The sequence below is a fragment of the Chiloscyllium plagiosum genome, chromosome 13 (assembly GCF_004010195.1).
Source record: "Chiloscyllium plagiosum isolate BGI_BamShark_2017 chromosome 13, ASM401019v2, whole genome shotgun sequence".
NCBI classification, from domain to species: Eukaryota; Metazoa; Chordata; class Chondrichthyes; order Orectolobiformes; family Hemiscylliidae; genus Chiloscyllium; species Chiloscyllium plagiosum.
The window spans coordinates 65796740-65816136 of NC_057722.1; the positions used below are offsets into that span (position 1 = coordinate 65796740).

General features: G+C 37.9%; 1 protein-coding gene across 1 annotated transcript; it reads right to left on the minus strand.

Annotated features, from left to right (window-relative positions):
• Positions 1-2520: 2520 nt before the first annotated feature.
• LOC122555658 (extracellular calcium-sensing receptor-like) lies at positions 2521-19057 on the minus strand. The gene is made up of 6 exons (XM_043701655.1): positions 18906-19057; positions 12236-12527; positions 8608-9444; positions 6533-6760; positions 4651-4774; positions 2521-3437 (listed from the first exon to the last, which is right to left on the minus strand). Exons 1-6 carry the CDS (start codon positions 19031-19033, stop codon positions 2521-2523), a joined length of 2526 nt encoding a protein of 841 aa, XP_043557590.1. The 5' UTR covers positions 19034-19057.
• Between the last annotated feature and the right edge of the window lie 340 nt (positions 19058-19397).

Sequence of the window (19397 nt, forward strand, 5' to 3'; positions counted from 1 at the left end):
CAAATATTAGCATCCCCCCGGGGAACCTCTGCACATTCTGATAAATTTCCAAGGAGCTTAAACAAATCTTGGCTCATTCTAATGTTTAATGATGAAAAGAGAATCAGTTTGTCAAGGGAAACGATTTTGCTGCTGCCAGTTTATTTTATTTCAATGTACACCAAAAACAACCAGTTGTGCAGCCAACAAATACAAATGTTGAATAAATTTTATAAACTTTTTTACAGACTAGATTCCAGCCGGACTATGAATACGTTTAGGGATTTGGCTCTTCTCTTTCTGGAAAAGCAAGCAAGTTATTAAAATAACAAAAAAAGAATAATTAGACAGCAATTAGCCATATGTTCTGACATTATAGAGCAAATGTATGATTAATTGCAAGAATTGTACTCAAAAGAAGTAAGAAGAAATTTCACAACGTAGAATTAAATAAAGGGTGAAATGGTGTCTTTTGAAACTGGCTTAATGAACCTTTTTTTTGTGCATTGCCTAGTCATGTGACTGAACCACATCTCTATACTATTTTGAAATTGCTGGCATGAGATTGCACGCTAGAGCTAAACTAACTGCTGACACTGGAGTAAGAATACATCTGATTACTAGTTTTAGAAAATCAATGGACAGATTCTTAGAGATTGGAGCAGATTGTCCTGGGTGGGAGAGTGAACAATGAGGAGGATGCAGAGATGCTTCAGTGCAATTTGGACAAATTTAGCATTTGTGAAAATGCATGGCAGATGAAGTATAATATGGATAAGTGTGAGATTATCCATTTGGTAGCAAAAACAAAATGAATTATTTGAATGGCAATAGATTGGGAAAAGGAGAGCTGCAATAGGACCTGGGTATCCTTATACACCAATTGGTGAGGGCAAGCATGCAGGTGCAACAGGAGGTGAAGAAGACAATTGGCGCATCGACCTTCATAAAGAGAGGATTTGAGTACAGGAGCAAGGATGTCTCATTGCAATTGTACAGTGTCTTGCTGACACCGCACATGACTTATTGTGTACAATCTCAATCTCTGCATCTGAAAAAAAGATGTTCTAGCTTTGGAAGAAGTGCAATAAAGATTTACCAGACTGATTCCTGGGTTGGTAAGACTGTTGTATGAAGATGCAGTGGATCGGTTTATTCACTGGAGTTTAGAAAAATAGGACAATCTCATGGAAACCTATTAAATTCTAACAGGACTATATCAGGTAAATGGAGAAACAATGTTTCTGATGACCATCAAGTCTTGAAGCAGAGGTCACAGACTAAAGATGTGGACTAGACCATATAGAACTGTGATGAGGAAAACTTTGTTCACCCGAAGAGTGGTGAGCCTGTGGAATTCTCTGCTACAGAAAGCAGTTGAGGCCAAAACATTGAATGTTTTCAAGAAGGAGTTAGATATGGCTCTTCAAGTTAATGGGATCAAAGGTATGGGGAGAAAGTAGGATCAGGGAACTGAGTTGGGTGATCAGCCATGATGATATTGAATAGCACAGCAGGCTCAAAAGAGGCCAGCCCCTAAACTTTCTTTCTATGTTGCCATGTCTGTATGTCCTCTTCCTGGAGTTGACAATAACAGATCATAACCCAAATTGGTTTGCAAGCTGCAATTTTGGGATTGTGAGTCCTGAGGATCCGTGACTGAGGTGAACAGTTATGAGATGAGAAAATAAAAATAATAGATCTTAATTGCTTTCAAAACAAAACATCACAACCATCGTAACTCTGTCTTCCAGGTTCCCCCAACCCTTTACAGCACTGCCACAATCCCCTCCCCTGCTGTTATAGATCTGACTTCCATGACCCTTGTGCTTATAAAGTTCTTACTGAGGATCACAATGATTTTCCATCCTTGAAATGTAGTTCTAAATGGCATAAGTTATACATATAGTTGTAGAGTCACAGAGCCATTCAACGTAAGAACAGGCCCTTTGGACCATCTTGTTCTTAGGGCTAATAGGATCAAAAGTTATGGGGAGAAAGCAGCAACAAGGTTGGATAATCAGTCATGATTATGTTGAATGACAGTGCCTTTAGTTGATTATATTAACTAATAATTGAAACAAGAAAACAAAAATCAGGTTGGCTTCTTTAAGAGTCTGCATACCTTCTCTGTACAAACTGTGTCCAAGTGAATCAATTGCTGTTAATGCAGGAGAGATTTGTCAACTACATTTTATACTTTGGTAAGGAAACCAGCAGGAGGCACTTTCAGCAGTGGGTTGATAATAGTATTACACTTGGCAGGCAGATGAATTCTTGCCACATTGCATTGCTGCCTTGCGGTGAATGGTCATTTTGAACTGACCACAACTTGTGCAGCTCCAAACACTCATAAAATGCAATGATGACATATTATTGTTCCCCAAGTATAAGGTTGCTCCAGGTATTACAAGTTTAAAGAAAATCTATTCTTTGGAAATACATTTGTCATGACTTGTTATCCAGTACACATCCCATCCACCTACACAGCATGAAACATAGTGGGAAACATGTGACTTACACTCAGTGAAAACTCTGACCTTAAGTTGATTTCTTGGGACATGTTTTAGCCATAAGATATTTCTTCGTGTTTCTTTCTGGTTTTAACAGGATTATGTAACATTTTGGAGCAAAAATGCAGATAAGCAGACCAAAGCTTGATGCCAAAATAGCAAAGATTTCAATAGTGACAGCGTATTTTCCAGGAGAACTGATGTAGGCTGGGACAAAAGCCAACCAAACTGCACAGAAAATCAGCATGCTAAAGGTGATGAATTTAGCCTCGTTGAAGTTATCCGGCAGCTTTCGAGCTAAGAATGCAAGGACAAAGCTCATGCAGGATAAAAGGCCGATGTAACCCAGCACACAGCAAAATGCCATCACTGAGCCTAAATCACACTCAAAAATAATCTTCTTATTGTAATATTTAGTCTGCTTTACTGGAAATGGTGAAGACACAAGGAGCCAAGCAACACAGATTACAACTTGGACAACTGTGCAGGCCAGGACGCTGAGGAGTTGCTGCAGAGTCCCAAACCATTTCATCATGTTATTGTTGGGAAGAGTGGCTCGAAAAGCCATCAATACAACCAGGGTTTTGGCCAGTACACATGAAATGCAGAGAACGAAACTGACCCCAAACAGTGTGTGCCTCAGCATGCAGGACCAGACTGATGGTTGGCCAATAAAAGTCAGCGAGCACAGGAAACAGAACATCAATGAGATGAGGAGAAGGAAACTGAGTTCAGAGTTGTTGGCTCGAACAATTGGCGTTTTCCTGTAATACCAAAGGACCCCTGCAACAGACATTGTGCTGGCTGTTCCAAGCAAGGACACAGTTGTCAATGTGATTCCCATTGCTTCATCAAATGCGAGGAATTCAATTTCTTTAGGGATGCATTGATTTTTTTGTAGGTTGGACCAGTCTTCCAATGCACAAGGAACACAGTTCAGTGAATCTGAGATAATATGAATGACATATAAGCAATTTGCAAACCACAGCAACATTAGTTACATAGGTTTATACTTTACTACACTTTCCTTTTCACATGTTTCTCAGGTCAAAAGAATAATTTGAGTCTATTTTAAGAGTGTTGTTAGCTTTGACAAATGGTATGAAAATACTGCTGGGGAATAAAATTTGTTTCCTTTTCAAACACTCAGTTCCAGCATTGACAGGTACAACACATAATAAAATTCCCTTTGTCCTGACCCTATGCCAGTTATGCACAGCCCACAATAGCACATTAAAACATCTTTTCAGTGTTTGAGACACCTCTGAGTGAAATTGCTTTTTTGTGTGTGAATCAACATTAAAGGAGGGGAGTTTGCAAGATAGCAGACCCACATCCACAAGGAACCAGATTGAAGATGTTTCGCCTACTCAGACAAACACCTTTCTCAACTTGACTCAAACTCTGGACTTTAACAGCCTTTCTGCTACGTAGGATATAATGCTATTTAAGATTGAATTGGATCAGTATTGGAAGAATAAAAATATCAAAGGATATTGAGAAAATGATGCACGACGTGACTAGAACTGGTAGTTTCACTTGAAGCTGTCATGGTACTGTTTGGTATGTACAAGCCTGAGTTATGGCTATAGGTGAGCTGACAAACTAAATGTAACTTGAACTCAAAAGACTTCCACCTATGTAAACTGATGTGAGTGGTTGAGTTGTGATCTTGACCATGATTGCTTACTAGATGATGTTTTCTTTGTGCATATTTCATGAGGCTAACAGCAATATCCTTATTGTTGCCCTCGCTGTAATAAACTAACTCAACAGTGTCAAAATCCAGGCATTTTCAGTCTATACAGATCAGTGCCATACGGCATGATGCATTTATCTATGATCTTATCATTAGAAGAAGGAATCATGTTGAACAGTGGATAGTAGATCTCTTGCACCTGTGTTGATTCTTTGAAACAAGTATCTAATTAATTCCTTTCTCTCCATGCAACTTTTTCTTCTATTTCATCCATGTACCTTACTCCACTATGAAAATTGCTGTTGAATTACTTCCACCTGCCTTGTGGGCAGTGCATTCCAGATGATATCAACGCATTACAAATCACACATTTTCTGCATCTCTGCTCACATCCAATGAATTGAAGCAGAGAATTATTTGAAGCCTAATCATGGTAACAAACAACCATGTGATGTGTACCTATTTCAGTGCTAATCTCCCCATCAGCACATGGTAGGCAGTCAAAGCAGCAGATCTGTTCCCCATTTCGAATTGCTTTCCTTGATCCAGCAGGGCAACTTTTACTGCACAATGACTCTGGGGCCTGAAATATTAATGAGACAGAATGTGCATAATTTCATAAAATAAAATAAAATTACTGCTGGTTGTATAATATTACTGACATTGTAACACAGGAGCAATTTTCTCCATATTTCTGCTATCTGGAAAAAGTCTTACTGGCAGTAGAGATCAGAAGAATTGCTCTTATTTGAGTCATGACTGATTGGAGGCTTTTTTCAATGGATGCGACTATGAAATTGCTCAAAATGTTTTTAAAATTGCATGGTGGCATTTAACTTCAATGCTGCAATCACTGTAAAACCAGTGTAATCAGGCAACATAATCAAATTTAATTGGTTAATAATGTCATCATTTGATCAGAAAATATCTCTTAAGAGTGGCAACTGGTACAGTTTTATTATACAACTGAAATTAATTCTTATCATCTAAAATTAATATTCTTAATTGTAATTAATCTGATTTAAAATAACTGTATTTTAACTAAAATAACTAAATTATTTCTAAAATATGAGATTGAACCATTTAGTTTCATTGGTATACACTAGTCAGTTTAATAAAAACCCGTTAGAATGAAAAAGGTGCATTGGCATTGTCACTGGACTAACAATTCAGGGACCAATGTTCAAATCCCACCTCAATTTGAAAATGTGGAATTATAAACCAAGTCTCAAGAACAATGAAGATGAGACTACCTTGAATTGTTCACTAATGGCTTTTAAGAAGAACACAAATCAGCTATCCTCACTCAGTCTAGCTTAGATGTAATTCCAGACCCAGAGAAATTTGGTTGATGTTGAATTAGACTGGTAAGTGCAGGAGTTGAAAGACAATTAGGAAAGGCATTTTGATTACAAAAGATCTTCAGTGTTGTAATTTGTTTTGCATTGATTCTTTCTAGAGATTATATGAAACCAAAAGTAGGAGGTGCAGAAGTAGACAATTCAGCCAGTTGAATCTGCTCTGCTATTCAATGGGATCATGGCTTCACTTATAATCCTCAATTCAACTTCCTTGCTTTTTCCCTATGAACTTTGATTCCCTTACTGTTTAAATGTTTGTCTATATCTGCCTCATATATACTTAAAGATCCATTCTTTACATCCCTCAGTGGTAAAGAAATCCACAGATTCACTACGCTCTGAAAGAAGCAATTCTTACTCGTCTCTGTCTTAAATGTGTAACTTCTTCCTCTGAGCTTATGCCCTCTGTCTGAGACTGTCCCACAAGGGGAACATCCTTTCTGTATATGCTGTGTCAAATTCTATAAAAAATAGGATACACAAAGACAAATCTGGTAAGGTCATCTCTTGTTCTTCTAGGTTTCGATTAGGAGATTAATCTACATAACCTCTTCTCGTAAGGCAGTCCCTCATTATAAACATTAGAGATGATCAAATTTAGTTGGATTTATATCTCATTGAGAAATTGACTAACCTGTTCTTAGAATCAGTTTATTTGAATTGTCTTAAGGTTTCTCAAAGTTAAAGTTTAGAGGTAATAAAATGATTGTGGTGGATTTGCTGATCTTTAAAAGTATGCTTAGGATTTTTGATGTGACAAACATCACAAGTCTATTCTGTTCACTGGTTCTGGAATAACAAGCCTTGAAAGTGAACAAGTAATGACTTACAGTCGAAAACTGTGGTGCTGGAAGAGCATAGCACATCAACAGCATCTGAGGAGCAAGAGAGTTGATCTGCTGTGCTTTTCCAGCGCCACACTTTTCGAATCTGACTCTCCAGCATTTGCAGTACTCACTTACTCCTAAATAATGACTTACTTCAATTTTCCCACCAGTCCAGATGATCATTTTTTCATTTAGGACAAGGTCATGGCCTGAATCTGAAGTTGCATCAAAATGTCCCACGTGCACAAATTTGATCGAGCCGTTTTCATTCTTCTGCCAGTTGACAATATCATATGTTGCAACACTGTCACCATTATCATCAAAATAGACCTCTTCTCCCAATTTACTGGTGTATTTTACTTCTTTCAAGTAATGTAAGAGCTTAGTGAAAAATTAGAGTTTAAAATCGTCAACATCATTATGGAGTTGCACAACAAAATCATAAACTATCTGTCTTACTCTGAATTGTTTCAAAATTCTGCCTTTCCTTCATTTGCATCTTCATTGATGTAATAATGCAGAGACCATGAGGTCCTAGTGAAGCTGTGCAAAATGAGGGAAAGCAGATCAACAGACCTTTTCACACGATGGATGGAACTTAATTTATCCGATTGGAGTCTCACCCTCCATCATTGCAACAATCAAGCAATTGAGTATTTTTCTGAACAGCTTGACATTTAAGCATTGAGGTGAGTGGAAATCCTATCCTCTGGAGCATCAACGGTAGAATCCTTGATTGAGGTACATGTGGGCAGGGGAATGTTGCAGGGCTGATGTCACCAACAAAATAGGAAGGTCCATTGAAAGCAATGGTGAGATGTGTCTCTCATGATCAACAGTGAGTACCTGTGAATAAGGGACTCATTGGTAGGCTGCTGACAAACCTGACAAGCTTTTCTGCGTAGACTCCCTTCAAGTCCCTTTATTTGCCTTTGGTTGAATACCTACTTACTAGTGTCAATTGGCCTCTGGATGGGAAGAATATTGTCTACAATATCCCCCCACCCCCAACCCGCTCATCTTACATTTGATCAGAGGAGGTAGAATGGTGGTGGATACCCATCTTGCACCTTCCACCCAATTGAATGGATCCCTTCCCAGCTCTGAATTCAATTGTTGGGAAGTGGGGGAAGGGAACATTAATTTCAACCCATTCTTTCTTTTACGTTGACATCAACATTTTTCTTTTGCATTTTTATTATCGAAACAAGAACCACCTTTGTTTTTGGTAACAGGAAACACACCAGATTGACTATGTCATTTATCAATGCATCTCAGTCCCAATGTTTGATGTTATACTGACTAAGCATAAAGCTTGTTGCGATAGCTTGAGTTGTGAAAGGCTTTATATAAATGTGAGTTTTATTTTCTTATTGTTAAATCTGATTTATTAACTTCATAAATATTCTTAAATGGAAACAATTATTTTCAAACCTCAGTTTAATGTAAACAATGCATATCATTTGTTTTGGCATGCTGCATTTATGGTATTTTCTGACTAAAATGTATAAGTCACTGGATTTAATTCATTTTGTAACACCTGTAGTTTACCATATTCTTATTACTATGATTAAACTATTTCAAATCCTGTTTTCTTCCTCTACTCTCGTTGCATGTAAAATTCACTTTTGCAACTTTTACTAAATCTCAATCAGTTTCAGGACTTAAATAATAAAAATCCTTGTATCTTCTTTTTGTCCTAAAAAGCCTGTAAAAGCACAAACAATTAAACTGCCCTCAATGTGTGGGAATCAAGCAAAATCCATCAGGGAATATTTGGGACTAGGTTACAGCACTAACTTAAGAAATTCCTGGTTGCCTGATCCCTACCCCCATCCCACCCTGCAACATGCCCCAGATCTTTTACATGGAAATCAAGGGAGAGGTGGTTGAATTTTGAACAGTGAAAACACCAAGTTGTCCTCCCTGGGATAGCATGGCACTCTACTTCAAGTCCATTGGTGAAGATCCACACAGAATAAAAGATGATGTTTGATGCTCTACGCTGATGAGGCATCCTTCTGATAACTCTGCAATCTCTTGTAGGAGGATACCAATGTCCATGAACCCATCATTACCACATGAATCTATTTCTGCTGATTTCTGACCCTACATCATATCTTCTCTTTTGCTCCATCTTTTATAACCTGTACTGAAGAAATCTATGAAACTGCAGCATCATTGAAATTCATACATTTCAAATTAATTTACAATGCCTTAATATTTACCTGCCAAGATTTCAAGTTGAAGATACTAGCACAAGTTTGATTGCCAAATGGGCCATTCCCATTTTCACATGAATGTAAATTGTGAAGGGAATGAGCTATTGCATATACTGCTTTGTATACATTGTATGAAATTCTTAACTCTGATACTTCAGAATATATATTGTGAATATTGTTCAACTTTTCTGATCCTGTGCATTTTTTCCAAGATACCTTTGATGCTGGTTGCACTTTGTATTCGATGGTTGTCTGAAAAGAACAATTGAAGATTGTTTCCCATAATTCTCTCACAAAGGGGTTCTTCAGAGATTTGGAAGGATGGGCTTGAAGAAGGAAATTCTTCAGGCCTTGAATTTCAGCTTTGTGAATTGCTAACCCTATTGTCCCACTCAAAGTCAGGATGTTTTCTTTTGTTGCTATCAACGCAGATGTAACCCAGGCCTCACTGGCTATCCATTGTCGACCAGTGAGATTTTGCCTTACAATCTCTCTGATTAAAGGGTATGCATCTCCCTCAAGAGCAAACATGACAATGACCCTTGCAGTAGATGTCTTGATGGTCTCTGTTATTTGAAGTATCCTTTGCCTGGAGTACACCTTTGGAATTACTTCTGTAAAAGCAATGCAAATGCCAAGTTTTCTGACTGCGTCACTGAATGCTTGAATTCCATTATGGCCATAGTCATCATCACCTGCGATCGAACCAATCCAAGTCCAGCCAAACCGCTTCACCAGTTGAGCAACACCTTGAGCTTGGTGGGCATCACTTGGCATTGTTCTGAAAAAAGCTGGGAACTCATTTCTGTTACTGAGACAAGTGCAAGATGAGAAGTAGCTGACCTGTGGAGAAAATAATTAAAAGTATGTAAAGTTTAATTTAAAGAAAAGTGCAAAATAAGAATAGAGCTAGCAGAATGAATGAGATGTAGAAATCGCGTTAGAACGATACAAACCTTTGGAAGGCATTGAAGAAAAAATTCTACCTGGAGAGTAATGGTTGATGTAAAAAGCATGGATGCTTTTAACAGATACTATAATGAGTTAAGAACCTGAGGGAGAAAGCAGTAGTGGATACATTGACGGATTGTAGTGAAAATAGTTGGAGGTGGCTCATGTTGGGCCTAATGGCCTGTTGCTGTGTAGTATATTCTATGTTATTTCATTTATGTCACACTATATTTACATAGGAAAGGGGCACTTGCAACAAAAATCAAAATTCCAAATGGAATTTACAAAGTGAAATGAAAACATCATTTTGGAGGGTGATGATGTGCCCAGCGTCAGTTGTGCCCATGAAGCACAGAAGTACGGCCTTCTCCACATTACGAATATTAAACAACTACCTTATGCCAACATTAAGAATCTCACTGGATGATTTCAACTATTTGAATCCCATATGAAGCCATTATAGTTGTCTACTGATTGCTCCTTGACTAGTTGGTTAACAACAGTTTTTCCTTGGTCCTGTGTTTGGATAGCTGTTTACTGCCAGACAAGTCATTCTCTGAATGGTTGTCAATCACCTCCAACTTGTGGCTGGCATGGTGGCTCAGTGGTTAGCACTGCTGCCTGACAGCATCAAGGTCATAGGTACAATTCCATTCTTGGGTCACTGTCTGCTTTGGTTTCTTCTGGGTGCTTCAGGCTTCTGCCACAGCCCAGAGATATGCAGATTAGATGGATTGACCATGCTAAATTGTCTATGGATGTGTAGGTTAGGTGGATTAGCTATGAGAAATACAGGAATTGGGTGAAATTGGGCTGAATGACCTGCTTCCACACTGTAGGGATTCTACGAATTCTTCTGACAAAGTTCAGGTCAAGGCATGCATGCAGGTTCAAGTGAAGCTGACTTGTGATCAACATACATATTTTCAACTCTCTACTTGTCATTACATTGTAGTCTAACTTGTAGTATTTCTCTGCTTCTGACAGTTATTCCACATCCTTTGTCAGCCATGTTATCTAATCTAATAGATAATAGCATGATCTTTTTCAAACATAAAATCAACAGGATTTAAACTGATGTAGATAGGTTCTGCTTCTTCTGGCTCCTCTGGGTCAGCCAGTTCCTCTAGATCTGAAAATGTGTTGCTGGAAAAGCGCAGCAGGTCAGGCAGCATCCAGGGAACAGGAGAATCGACGTTTCGGGCATAAGCCCTTCTTCAGGAATTAAGAAGGGCTTATACCCGAAACGTCGATTCTCCTGTTCCCTGGATGCTGCCTGACCTGCTGCGCTTTTCCAGCAACACATTTTCAGCTCTGATCTCAAGCATCTGCAGACCTCACTTTCTCCTCAGTTCCTCTAGATACCTTGGTGTCTTCACCAATTAAGTTATCAGGTCAAATGCAGATATCTTTTCTGCTTGTGAGACATTGTTGTTCCTGCAGCACTGACATTGGGTTTTAGCAGGAGTTGTTTGTTTTCTCGGTGTAGATCTGTTGAATGCCTCTCTGGAATGATAAAGCAAATAATATTTTTGCCCTCTTGAGGTAATGTTTGTTTTCCCCTCTCAAGATCTCTCTCAGGGCTGTAAGTCATTTTTGTTTCTCTTTTTAGCAGGCTTTGAAAAACTTTGTCTAAAGTTAAATTTTCCGTGGACTGTAAAAAATCTGACACAATTTCATCAAAAGTCCAACAATATTTCTATATCACGTGAATCCTGTTTTCAAAGTTCCAAACCATAGTTTTTGTTAATATGTAGGGGTGCCATTCATTAAATTGTCTACAATATTCTCCTGGAAGCTGAATTCATTTTGTTAATTTTGCTCATTTGAGAATTATATTTGTTCTTAAATTGAAATAACTATCAAAAGCTTTAAGATATCTTCAAACCTGTTTGAAAACTCTTTAGTATTTTACCTAATAAAGTATTCTGCATGGATATAAAAGTGGACTTAACTAACTTAAATCTCAGTGTTCAAATCTGAGGCAATGCTATATCTTAAAAACTGTCATGCACATGAAATCCAATCTTATGCACTCCATGGCCCATCTCTGACTTTGAATCTGTTATGAAGAATGATCCATATTTTGCTCATCTTGCTAATTATTTTTTACCGTGCAGCTTTAAATCTGTACTGTTTCAGCATTGCTTTAAACTTGCTCTTTCATATGTTTGTCTTCTGATATTCACCAACGCTTTTTCAATTGAATCACTGTTGACTTACTAAACTCTGTCCTATGGCCTTCGTAAGTCTTCCTAATAAAATTGTGGCTTAATTATTGAGTCCTGGCCCCTTAAAATAATTTTTATTTTCAAATTTCCCTTCTTCTATTAAACATTCTAGATTTATTTCTTAAAGCTTGTTAATTTTCAGTTAATTCTGAAGCCTTTCTGATTCTATAGCCCGGGTCTAAATTTCTTTTCTGGCCCTTTCACTATTTCTTTCTTCAAAGACATGTAAAAGAAATTCTCTTTCAATAAAGAATGTTATTTGTGGGAGTTTGCTGAGAAGAACACTGCTTTCAGAGTTAGCATCAATGACTAGTCATTAAAAGTTATTGTACTCTAACCCTAACCCTAACCCGAAAATGCTTTCGATGTCCGAAAGACAGAAAAGCTCATTCTTTTACATTTTCCTTTTATGAATTGTGGACTGAGGTTAATATTCATAATCATGATCTCACCATTGGAATATTGAAGGACATCATTGTTCTTGCTACCACCAAAGATTGTGTTGACCCTGCATCGCCAACTATCACAGGGATCGAAGAAGAACCCACACAGTTGTATTTGAAGACATCTTCATGTGGACCACTGGCTAATGTTAATGCTGCTCTTAATGAATGAGAAGGTGTAGTACAGGTATCATAAATGTTATAACCTAATGTTATATTTGGCAGGAGCACTGGATCCTTGTTTATTTCTTGTAATGCAAAAATCATGGTCTGCATCCAGCGAAAAGACCTGGAATTGAAACTGAGAAATATATGTTCATTTATTAATTACTGTTTTACAATTTCAAAGCTGAGAAAATTTTGCATATTATATTATAGCAAATGTAAATGACATACCATCATCAACGGAGGGGAAAAAATAATAAAGAAGCACATTATCTATTTGGTGAAATATTGCAATGCTCTGAGAAGCAAAAAGACCTTGGAGTCCCATTGCGTGAAACACACAAGTTAGTAGGCAGGTATAGCAAGTAATAAATAACGCTAATAGGATGCTATCATTTTATTACAAGGGTAATTGAATGCAAATGTAGAATGTTATGCTTTAGTTACATACAGGACACTGGTGAGACCACATCTGGAGTCGCTACAGTTTTGGTCACCTTATTTAAGAAAGGACCTAATTGCATTTGCAGCAGTTCAGAGATGTTTATTCAACTATCTCTGTGTACTGTGTATTGACAAAAGGCTGGGCAGGATAGGCTTATATCTGCTGGAGTTTAGAAGAGAAAAAAGTGACTTTAGGAACATGGGGTAAATGTGGAGATGATGTTTCCTCTCATGGGATAATCTCAAACTAAAGGAGCTACTGTTCAAAAATCAGAGGCTGTCCATTTAAAGAGTGTTGAGGTGTCTTTTTATCCTCTCAGAGGGATGTGAATCTTTGGAACTCTCTTCCTGACATGGTGGAAGCAGAGTCTTTGAATATTTTTCAGACATTCTTTCTAAGGATTTTTCTTAAGCAAGGGGCTGAGTATTTATCAGAAGTAGATGGAAATGTAGATTTGAGGTAACAATTAGATTAGCCTAGATTTTATTCAATGGTGGAGCAGTTTTGAGGGACTGAATGGCATACATCTACTCCTTTTTTATATTTATATGTTGACAGGAAATGAAAATATTTAACTACCACTTTCCAGACAATGAATGATATTAATGACTACTAAAATTATTAATAATTTCCAGTTTTGTTGTATTAATGGTGTTAGAATGACTTAGTTAATAATACTCTCATCTCTAAATCAGAAGCTTATGAGCAGGATTTTACCAGCCACTATGGTTCACACCTTCACTGGCTAAAACATCTGGGAAACTCTGCACATAATCCCAATGGCTTCTCTGCAGAATTTAACATTGGGAGCTGCTTTGTGAAGAGACTTGCACCCCTTTCACGGAAGCAAGTCTTATCATAGAAGTATGTCAGTCAATCAGATGGCCGGCAGTTCTGTACACCCAGCAGTACTAGCCACGTGGTGGGGCCACGGAGAGTTGCACCACTCTCAGGAACTCAGGTCAGTTGGAGTTGAGAAACTTGGCAAAATAGTGAGGGAGGGTTGGGGGCTTGTTTCAACAAGCTACAAGAATGATTAGTAGGGGGATTGACATTGGCCGGGATGGGGCCATAGGAAATCTCCACCATTAACGACCCCACACCAGCTGGTGTTGGGTTTCCTACATGGTATTGGCCTCAAAACATTCCCCTTTACCCGCCCAAGGCCCTGTATAACATATTGATTGATGCTGATTGAGATTCTTAAATGTTGGGCAAGCCACCTGATACATACTTCGCTGCATTAAACTTCAGATGAGCAGACAGGAAGGGCATCCATTGGATTTATATGCCACACTTCACCTTTTAACACTCCAGCAGGGAAGATAACCTCTTCTACTCACCAGTTATTTATGCCGTTATCTCCCTGCACTGTGCATCATTTTTCTTGTGTTATTTTATCAGTCTTGCCCTATCTTGCCCTATCTGTCCTTTCCTTGTTCCCAATTTCACTGCTACTGAAATTGCTTAAAAGTTATTCATCTCTAAAAGGTTCCAGTTTTGATGAAATGTTTCCAACTAGATGTGTCAGCTCTGTTTCATAGAAATGTAGTAAACAGAAGTAGGAGTAGGTCATTCAGCCCTTTGAACCTGCTCTGGGCAATCAGTATGATTATGGCTGCTCAGTGCCCTGTTCCTGGATTAGCCCCATACCTTTTGATCCCTTTAGCTCGAAGAACTATATCTAATTTATTTTTGGAAACATTCAATGTTGTAGCCCTTAATGCTCTTTGTGCCTGAGAATTTCACAGCTCTTTACTCTCTGAGTAAGAAATTTCTCCTCATTTCAATCCTAAATGGCCTATCCGTTATCCTTATACTTTGACTATGAGGAACTTTTGAGGACTCTGTGACTATACTTGATGGAATTTAGAAGGATGAGATTGATCTAATTGAAACTTACAGAGTACTGAGTGGCCTGGACAGAATGGATGTTGGGAAGAAGTTTCCAGTGCAAGGAGAAACTAGGACCCGAGGGCACAGCCTTAGAGTAAAGGGAAGATCTTTTAGAATGGAGATTAGGAGAAACTTCTTCAGCCAGGGAGTGGGTGAATCTTTGTAATTCATTGTCATAGAAGGCTGTGGAAGCCAGATCATTGAGTATATTTAAAACTGAGATAGCTAGGTTCTTGCTTGTCAAGGGGATCAAGGGTTACAGAGAGAAAGCGAGAGAATGGGATTGAAAAACTTATCAGCCATGATTGAATGGCGGAGTAGACTCAATGAGCTGAATGGGCTAATTTCTGCTCCTATGTCTTATGGTCTTCTGTTCTTATGGACCCCTGATTCTATGCTCCTCAGTCATCAGAAACATGCTTTCAGCATTTACGCTGTCTAGTCCTGACAGAATTTTATAGGTTTCTATGAGATCCCTCTCACTTTTCTAAACTCCAGTAAATATAGTCGAAAACAATCTAGTGTCTTTTGATATATCCTGCCATCCCCAGGATCAGTTTGGTAAACCTTTGTTGCACTCCCTTCATAGCCAAAACATCCTTCCTTAGAGAAGGAGACCAAAACTGCCCTATACAATTATAGTAAGACATCCATTCACTCAAATCTTCTTGCTGTGAAAACCATGTACTATTTGCTGTCTTCACCACTTGCATACTTATTTTCAGCAATTGGTGTATGAGGATACTTAGGTCTTATTGTATCTCTCTTTTCTCAATCTATCAGATATAATCTGCCTTAATCTGCCTTAATATAATAAAACAAAGAACTATGGATACTGGAAATTTGAAACAAAAATAGAAGTTTCTAAAGAAACTTAGCAGGTCTGGCAGTATCGGTGGAGAGACAGCAAAGTTAATATTTCGGTTTCAGAGACCTTTTTTCAGAAGCTAATGGTCTGCCTTTCCTACTTTTGCTACCAAAGTGGATAATCTCATGTGTCTACATTGTATTTCACTGCATACATTTGCCCACACACTCACCTTGTCCAAATCACACTGAAGCATATTTGCATCCTCCTCACAGTTCACCCTCCCACTCAACTTTGTATCATCTGCAAACTTGTTGAGTGTTCCCAATGACTTCTGGTGTTATTTCTTTGAATGTGAGTCCTGTGACAGTTGTCTCTAAGTAAAGATTGAACTGTTACACCTGAATGTACGCCTGACCATGTAATTAACTTTTAAGCACTGACTATACATCAAACCTATACAGCTGAAGTAAAGCTTTTAAATTCTTTAATTCATAATGCTAATAATTGAGATATAATCTGTCATCTGAATATATTTCTCCGTAGATAGCTTTGCATAACTTAAGTTGGCTTTATATCTGCACTAATCAGCTCCATTTTTTCATATGTCCTTGGAGACAATAAGATGAAAGTAAAATCTTGCTGATTAAGTGCTTATCTATCTCCTGAGGCAGCTATGCAGTGACTTTGTCAGCACTGTTCAAAGAGTTCTATATTTCATCTGACTTCAGTTGAGCCATTATTTGTAGATGCTGTTGAATGTTTTGCTTAACAAACTCATCAATACACAAGTAAGTTGCAATTTTAACATAGTAATAAAAACTTAATGATACAGATGTAATATTTGTAAAACAGGTTGGGATAATTTTCCTTTTAGATATGCATAGACAACTGGCCTTTACTCCTCAAATTCCATTAATGTTACACCACCATAGTCTTATCAGACCATAGGGTGCTCTCTCATTAGAGAGAGAAGTGATTGGTGGTGATTTAACCTAAGGGCCACCAGATCTCAGGCAAGGAAAGAGGTAGAGAAGGAGAGTTCTTCATGGTAACCTCAAACCAGTGATGGGAAGCAAATCTACACCTTTGGTGTCACACTGCTCTATAAGACAACCATCCAGCCAACTGAGCTAAATCAATTCCCAATGCTGCTTACATGATCAGAACATTCTACCCTGTAACATGAATATTTTGCAAAACAATTTATGGATGGTGAAATTTGACTTGTAGCAAATGCTGCATGTGGTACAGTCATATTTGGCTGGCTGCCATACAAGTAACACTTCTGAAGTGACACTGTTATAAAGCCAAGGGAAGTTTGAAGAAATGGAATGGAAAAAGTATTTAAATATTAATCTCATAAGTTCCGCATGCATTCATTTTATCTTAAGAAACTCAAATGAAATTACCTTCCAGTCAATCTATTCCACAATAAAATTATGAATGAGGAAGGATTTTAACGAGCTAATCATTGGCCAAATTTACTAGCTAAATGTTACTGCATTAACTCACTACTCTTGCTTCGGTGTCTATCCTTTCTCAACTTTACCTGATCCAGCTTCAACATCCTCCTTCCTTGGGTTCACTGTTCCTGTTTCTGGAGAAAAGTCCACTGACTCGCATAAACATCTTAACTACACTTTCTTATACTCTGTAGTCTGAAGGGACTCCACTCTTTTCTGCCAGTTTCCCTTTCTCCATCATGCTACCTTCTACAGTGGTGCGTCTGGCATCATGTATTCTTGTTTCTCAATTGAGAAAACTGCCTCTTCCCACTTTAGTTGACAAGGCCCTTGATCCAGTCCAACCCATTGCCTGCACTTTTGTCCTTACAATTACCCCTCCCTTCCAAAACCAGAACTGGGGTCTGCCTGGTCCTCACATTCTTCTCCAAATTCAAAGGATCATCCTCTGCCTTTTCTGCCATAGCTAGCACGATGTCACCACTAAAAAGATCTTCATCTTTCGATCCCCGACAACATTCTGTAGGGAGTATCCTGTCTGCAACATTCTGTCCATTCTTCATCATTTCTATATAATGCAAGAAGTTACCCTCTTACCTCCTCCCTCATCATTAACCAGGCACAGAATAATCCTTCCAGGTGAATAGTGATTTTTTTTATGTCTTTCAATTTCAAAGATATGTATTCACTGTCTCAATACAGTTGGGGAGATCAAATGATAGGTTGTGTGACCACTTTGCAGAGCATGTCTATTCAGTCCACAAGTCCAAACTCAAGTTTCTAGTTGTTTCACATTTCAATAAATCATCTCAATTTTATGCTGACATTTTTGTCTTCAGTCTGCTGCAGTGTGCGAGTGAAGCCCAATGCAAGCTAGAGGAATAGCATATAATTTTCCAATTAGGTATTTTATGCCCTTGTGGACACAACATGGAGTTCAACATCCTCAGGCAATGAACTTGATCTTCCAGTTTGAATTTCTTTAACAAGTACCAGTCTGTACCTTGTTCTCACATTTTCTCTTTTGCAGAGCTACTCTGGACAACTGCTCTTCTTTTTATTACCATTGTTGCCAATCTAATTCTCTTTTGTTCAATGACAGGTTTAGTATTTAAACTTCTCATCTTCGAAACAATCCACCATACCCCACTTTTTGGTTTTGTTCAATCTTTTTTCCAACAACATAAAACCCATCATGTTTCTACCTCTCTTCAGTTCAGACTCAAAACATTAAATCTGTTTTTGCCTCCACAGATGCCACAAGACTGGCTGAGTTTTCCCAGAATGTTCTGTTATAATTCCTGGGCAACTCCAGTGAACATTTTCCATAAATGTATAATTTGATCTATGAGGCTACAAAGTAGGAAATTTTCCTTTACCTGGTGTTTAACATTATGATAGTGATAATGCCTAATGTTCCAAGAATCTTATGATTACACATAACTAGATGAAGTATAGGACAATATTGGTAAGTTATTATGATTGTATATTATTAAGCATTTTAGCTATATTATCATTGAGTCAAAGAAACTTTATGCTCATAGCCTTTAATTTTCTACTTCCTCACAAAACTACTTGTCCTCACCACATTCCCATACTATCACATGCACATATTTTCTCCTTTGATGTGGCAACTGGCCTAGATTTAATAATCATATGTAATAAGATTTCATACCCTAACAATCCAGTTGACAGAATAAAAACATTCTAACTTCATGTTCTTATAGATATATAAATGCTTGGTTGCATTTGTAAAATTGAAATGTTATCTTACAGCTTGTGTTGATTTAGAAAATATCAATAATTTTTGAAAATATTTTCAATGATTATTAACATTTAGCAATCATCTGAGGTGATTTCCAGTTTAAAAACAAAAGGCATCATCAGATTCTGACTTACCCTTTACAGACTGGTGGAGCTGGTTCTACCTTGAATGACAGGTTCGGTTGGATTGTTTGAAAATGAATAGGAAACAAGCCAGTCAGAACAACATCTCCGTTCATAGAAATCCCAGAAAGATCAAACATTCCTTGATGTCTGCATGTTGGTTCAACTATTCCAGCTGTTGCTGTTGTGAAAAGGAGCAAGCTCAAAGCCAATAGAAAACACATTTCTGTATTTCCACAGCATTAACTGTGACTCTGTTTCTTTGCATCCCCATTTATACACTCACTAGATTAGTTAGTGCCAAGTGAATTGATGGTTGATTAAATATTGCCAGCAAATGCTACTGCAGAGCTCAACAGTACCCAAGCCACTAAATCTTCCATACCTCATGGGAATAGATATTACCTGAAGAATTCACATTATTATGGTTTATATATCCATGGATAAGGGCAATGAAAACTTGTCTTTGTCTGAGTCATATCTTGTAAACTAAGAGGTAAGAGC

Excerpts from the sequence above, each read along its gene's own strand:
- LOC122555658 (XM_043701655.1), bottom strand. The coding sequence starts at position 19,033 with ATGTTTGATCTTTCTGGGATTTCTATGAACGGAGATGTTGTTCTGACT. Across the intron at positions 6,761-8,607 it reads TCAACTTGAAATCTTGGCAG|CTCTTACATTACTTGAAAGA; the intron begins GTAAATATTAAG and ends TTTTTCACTAAG. Across the intron at positions 4,775-6,532 it reads GGACTGGTGGGAAAATTGAA|GCCCCAGAGTCATTGTGCAG; the intron begins GTAAGTCATTAT and ends TTAATATTTCAG.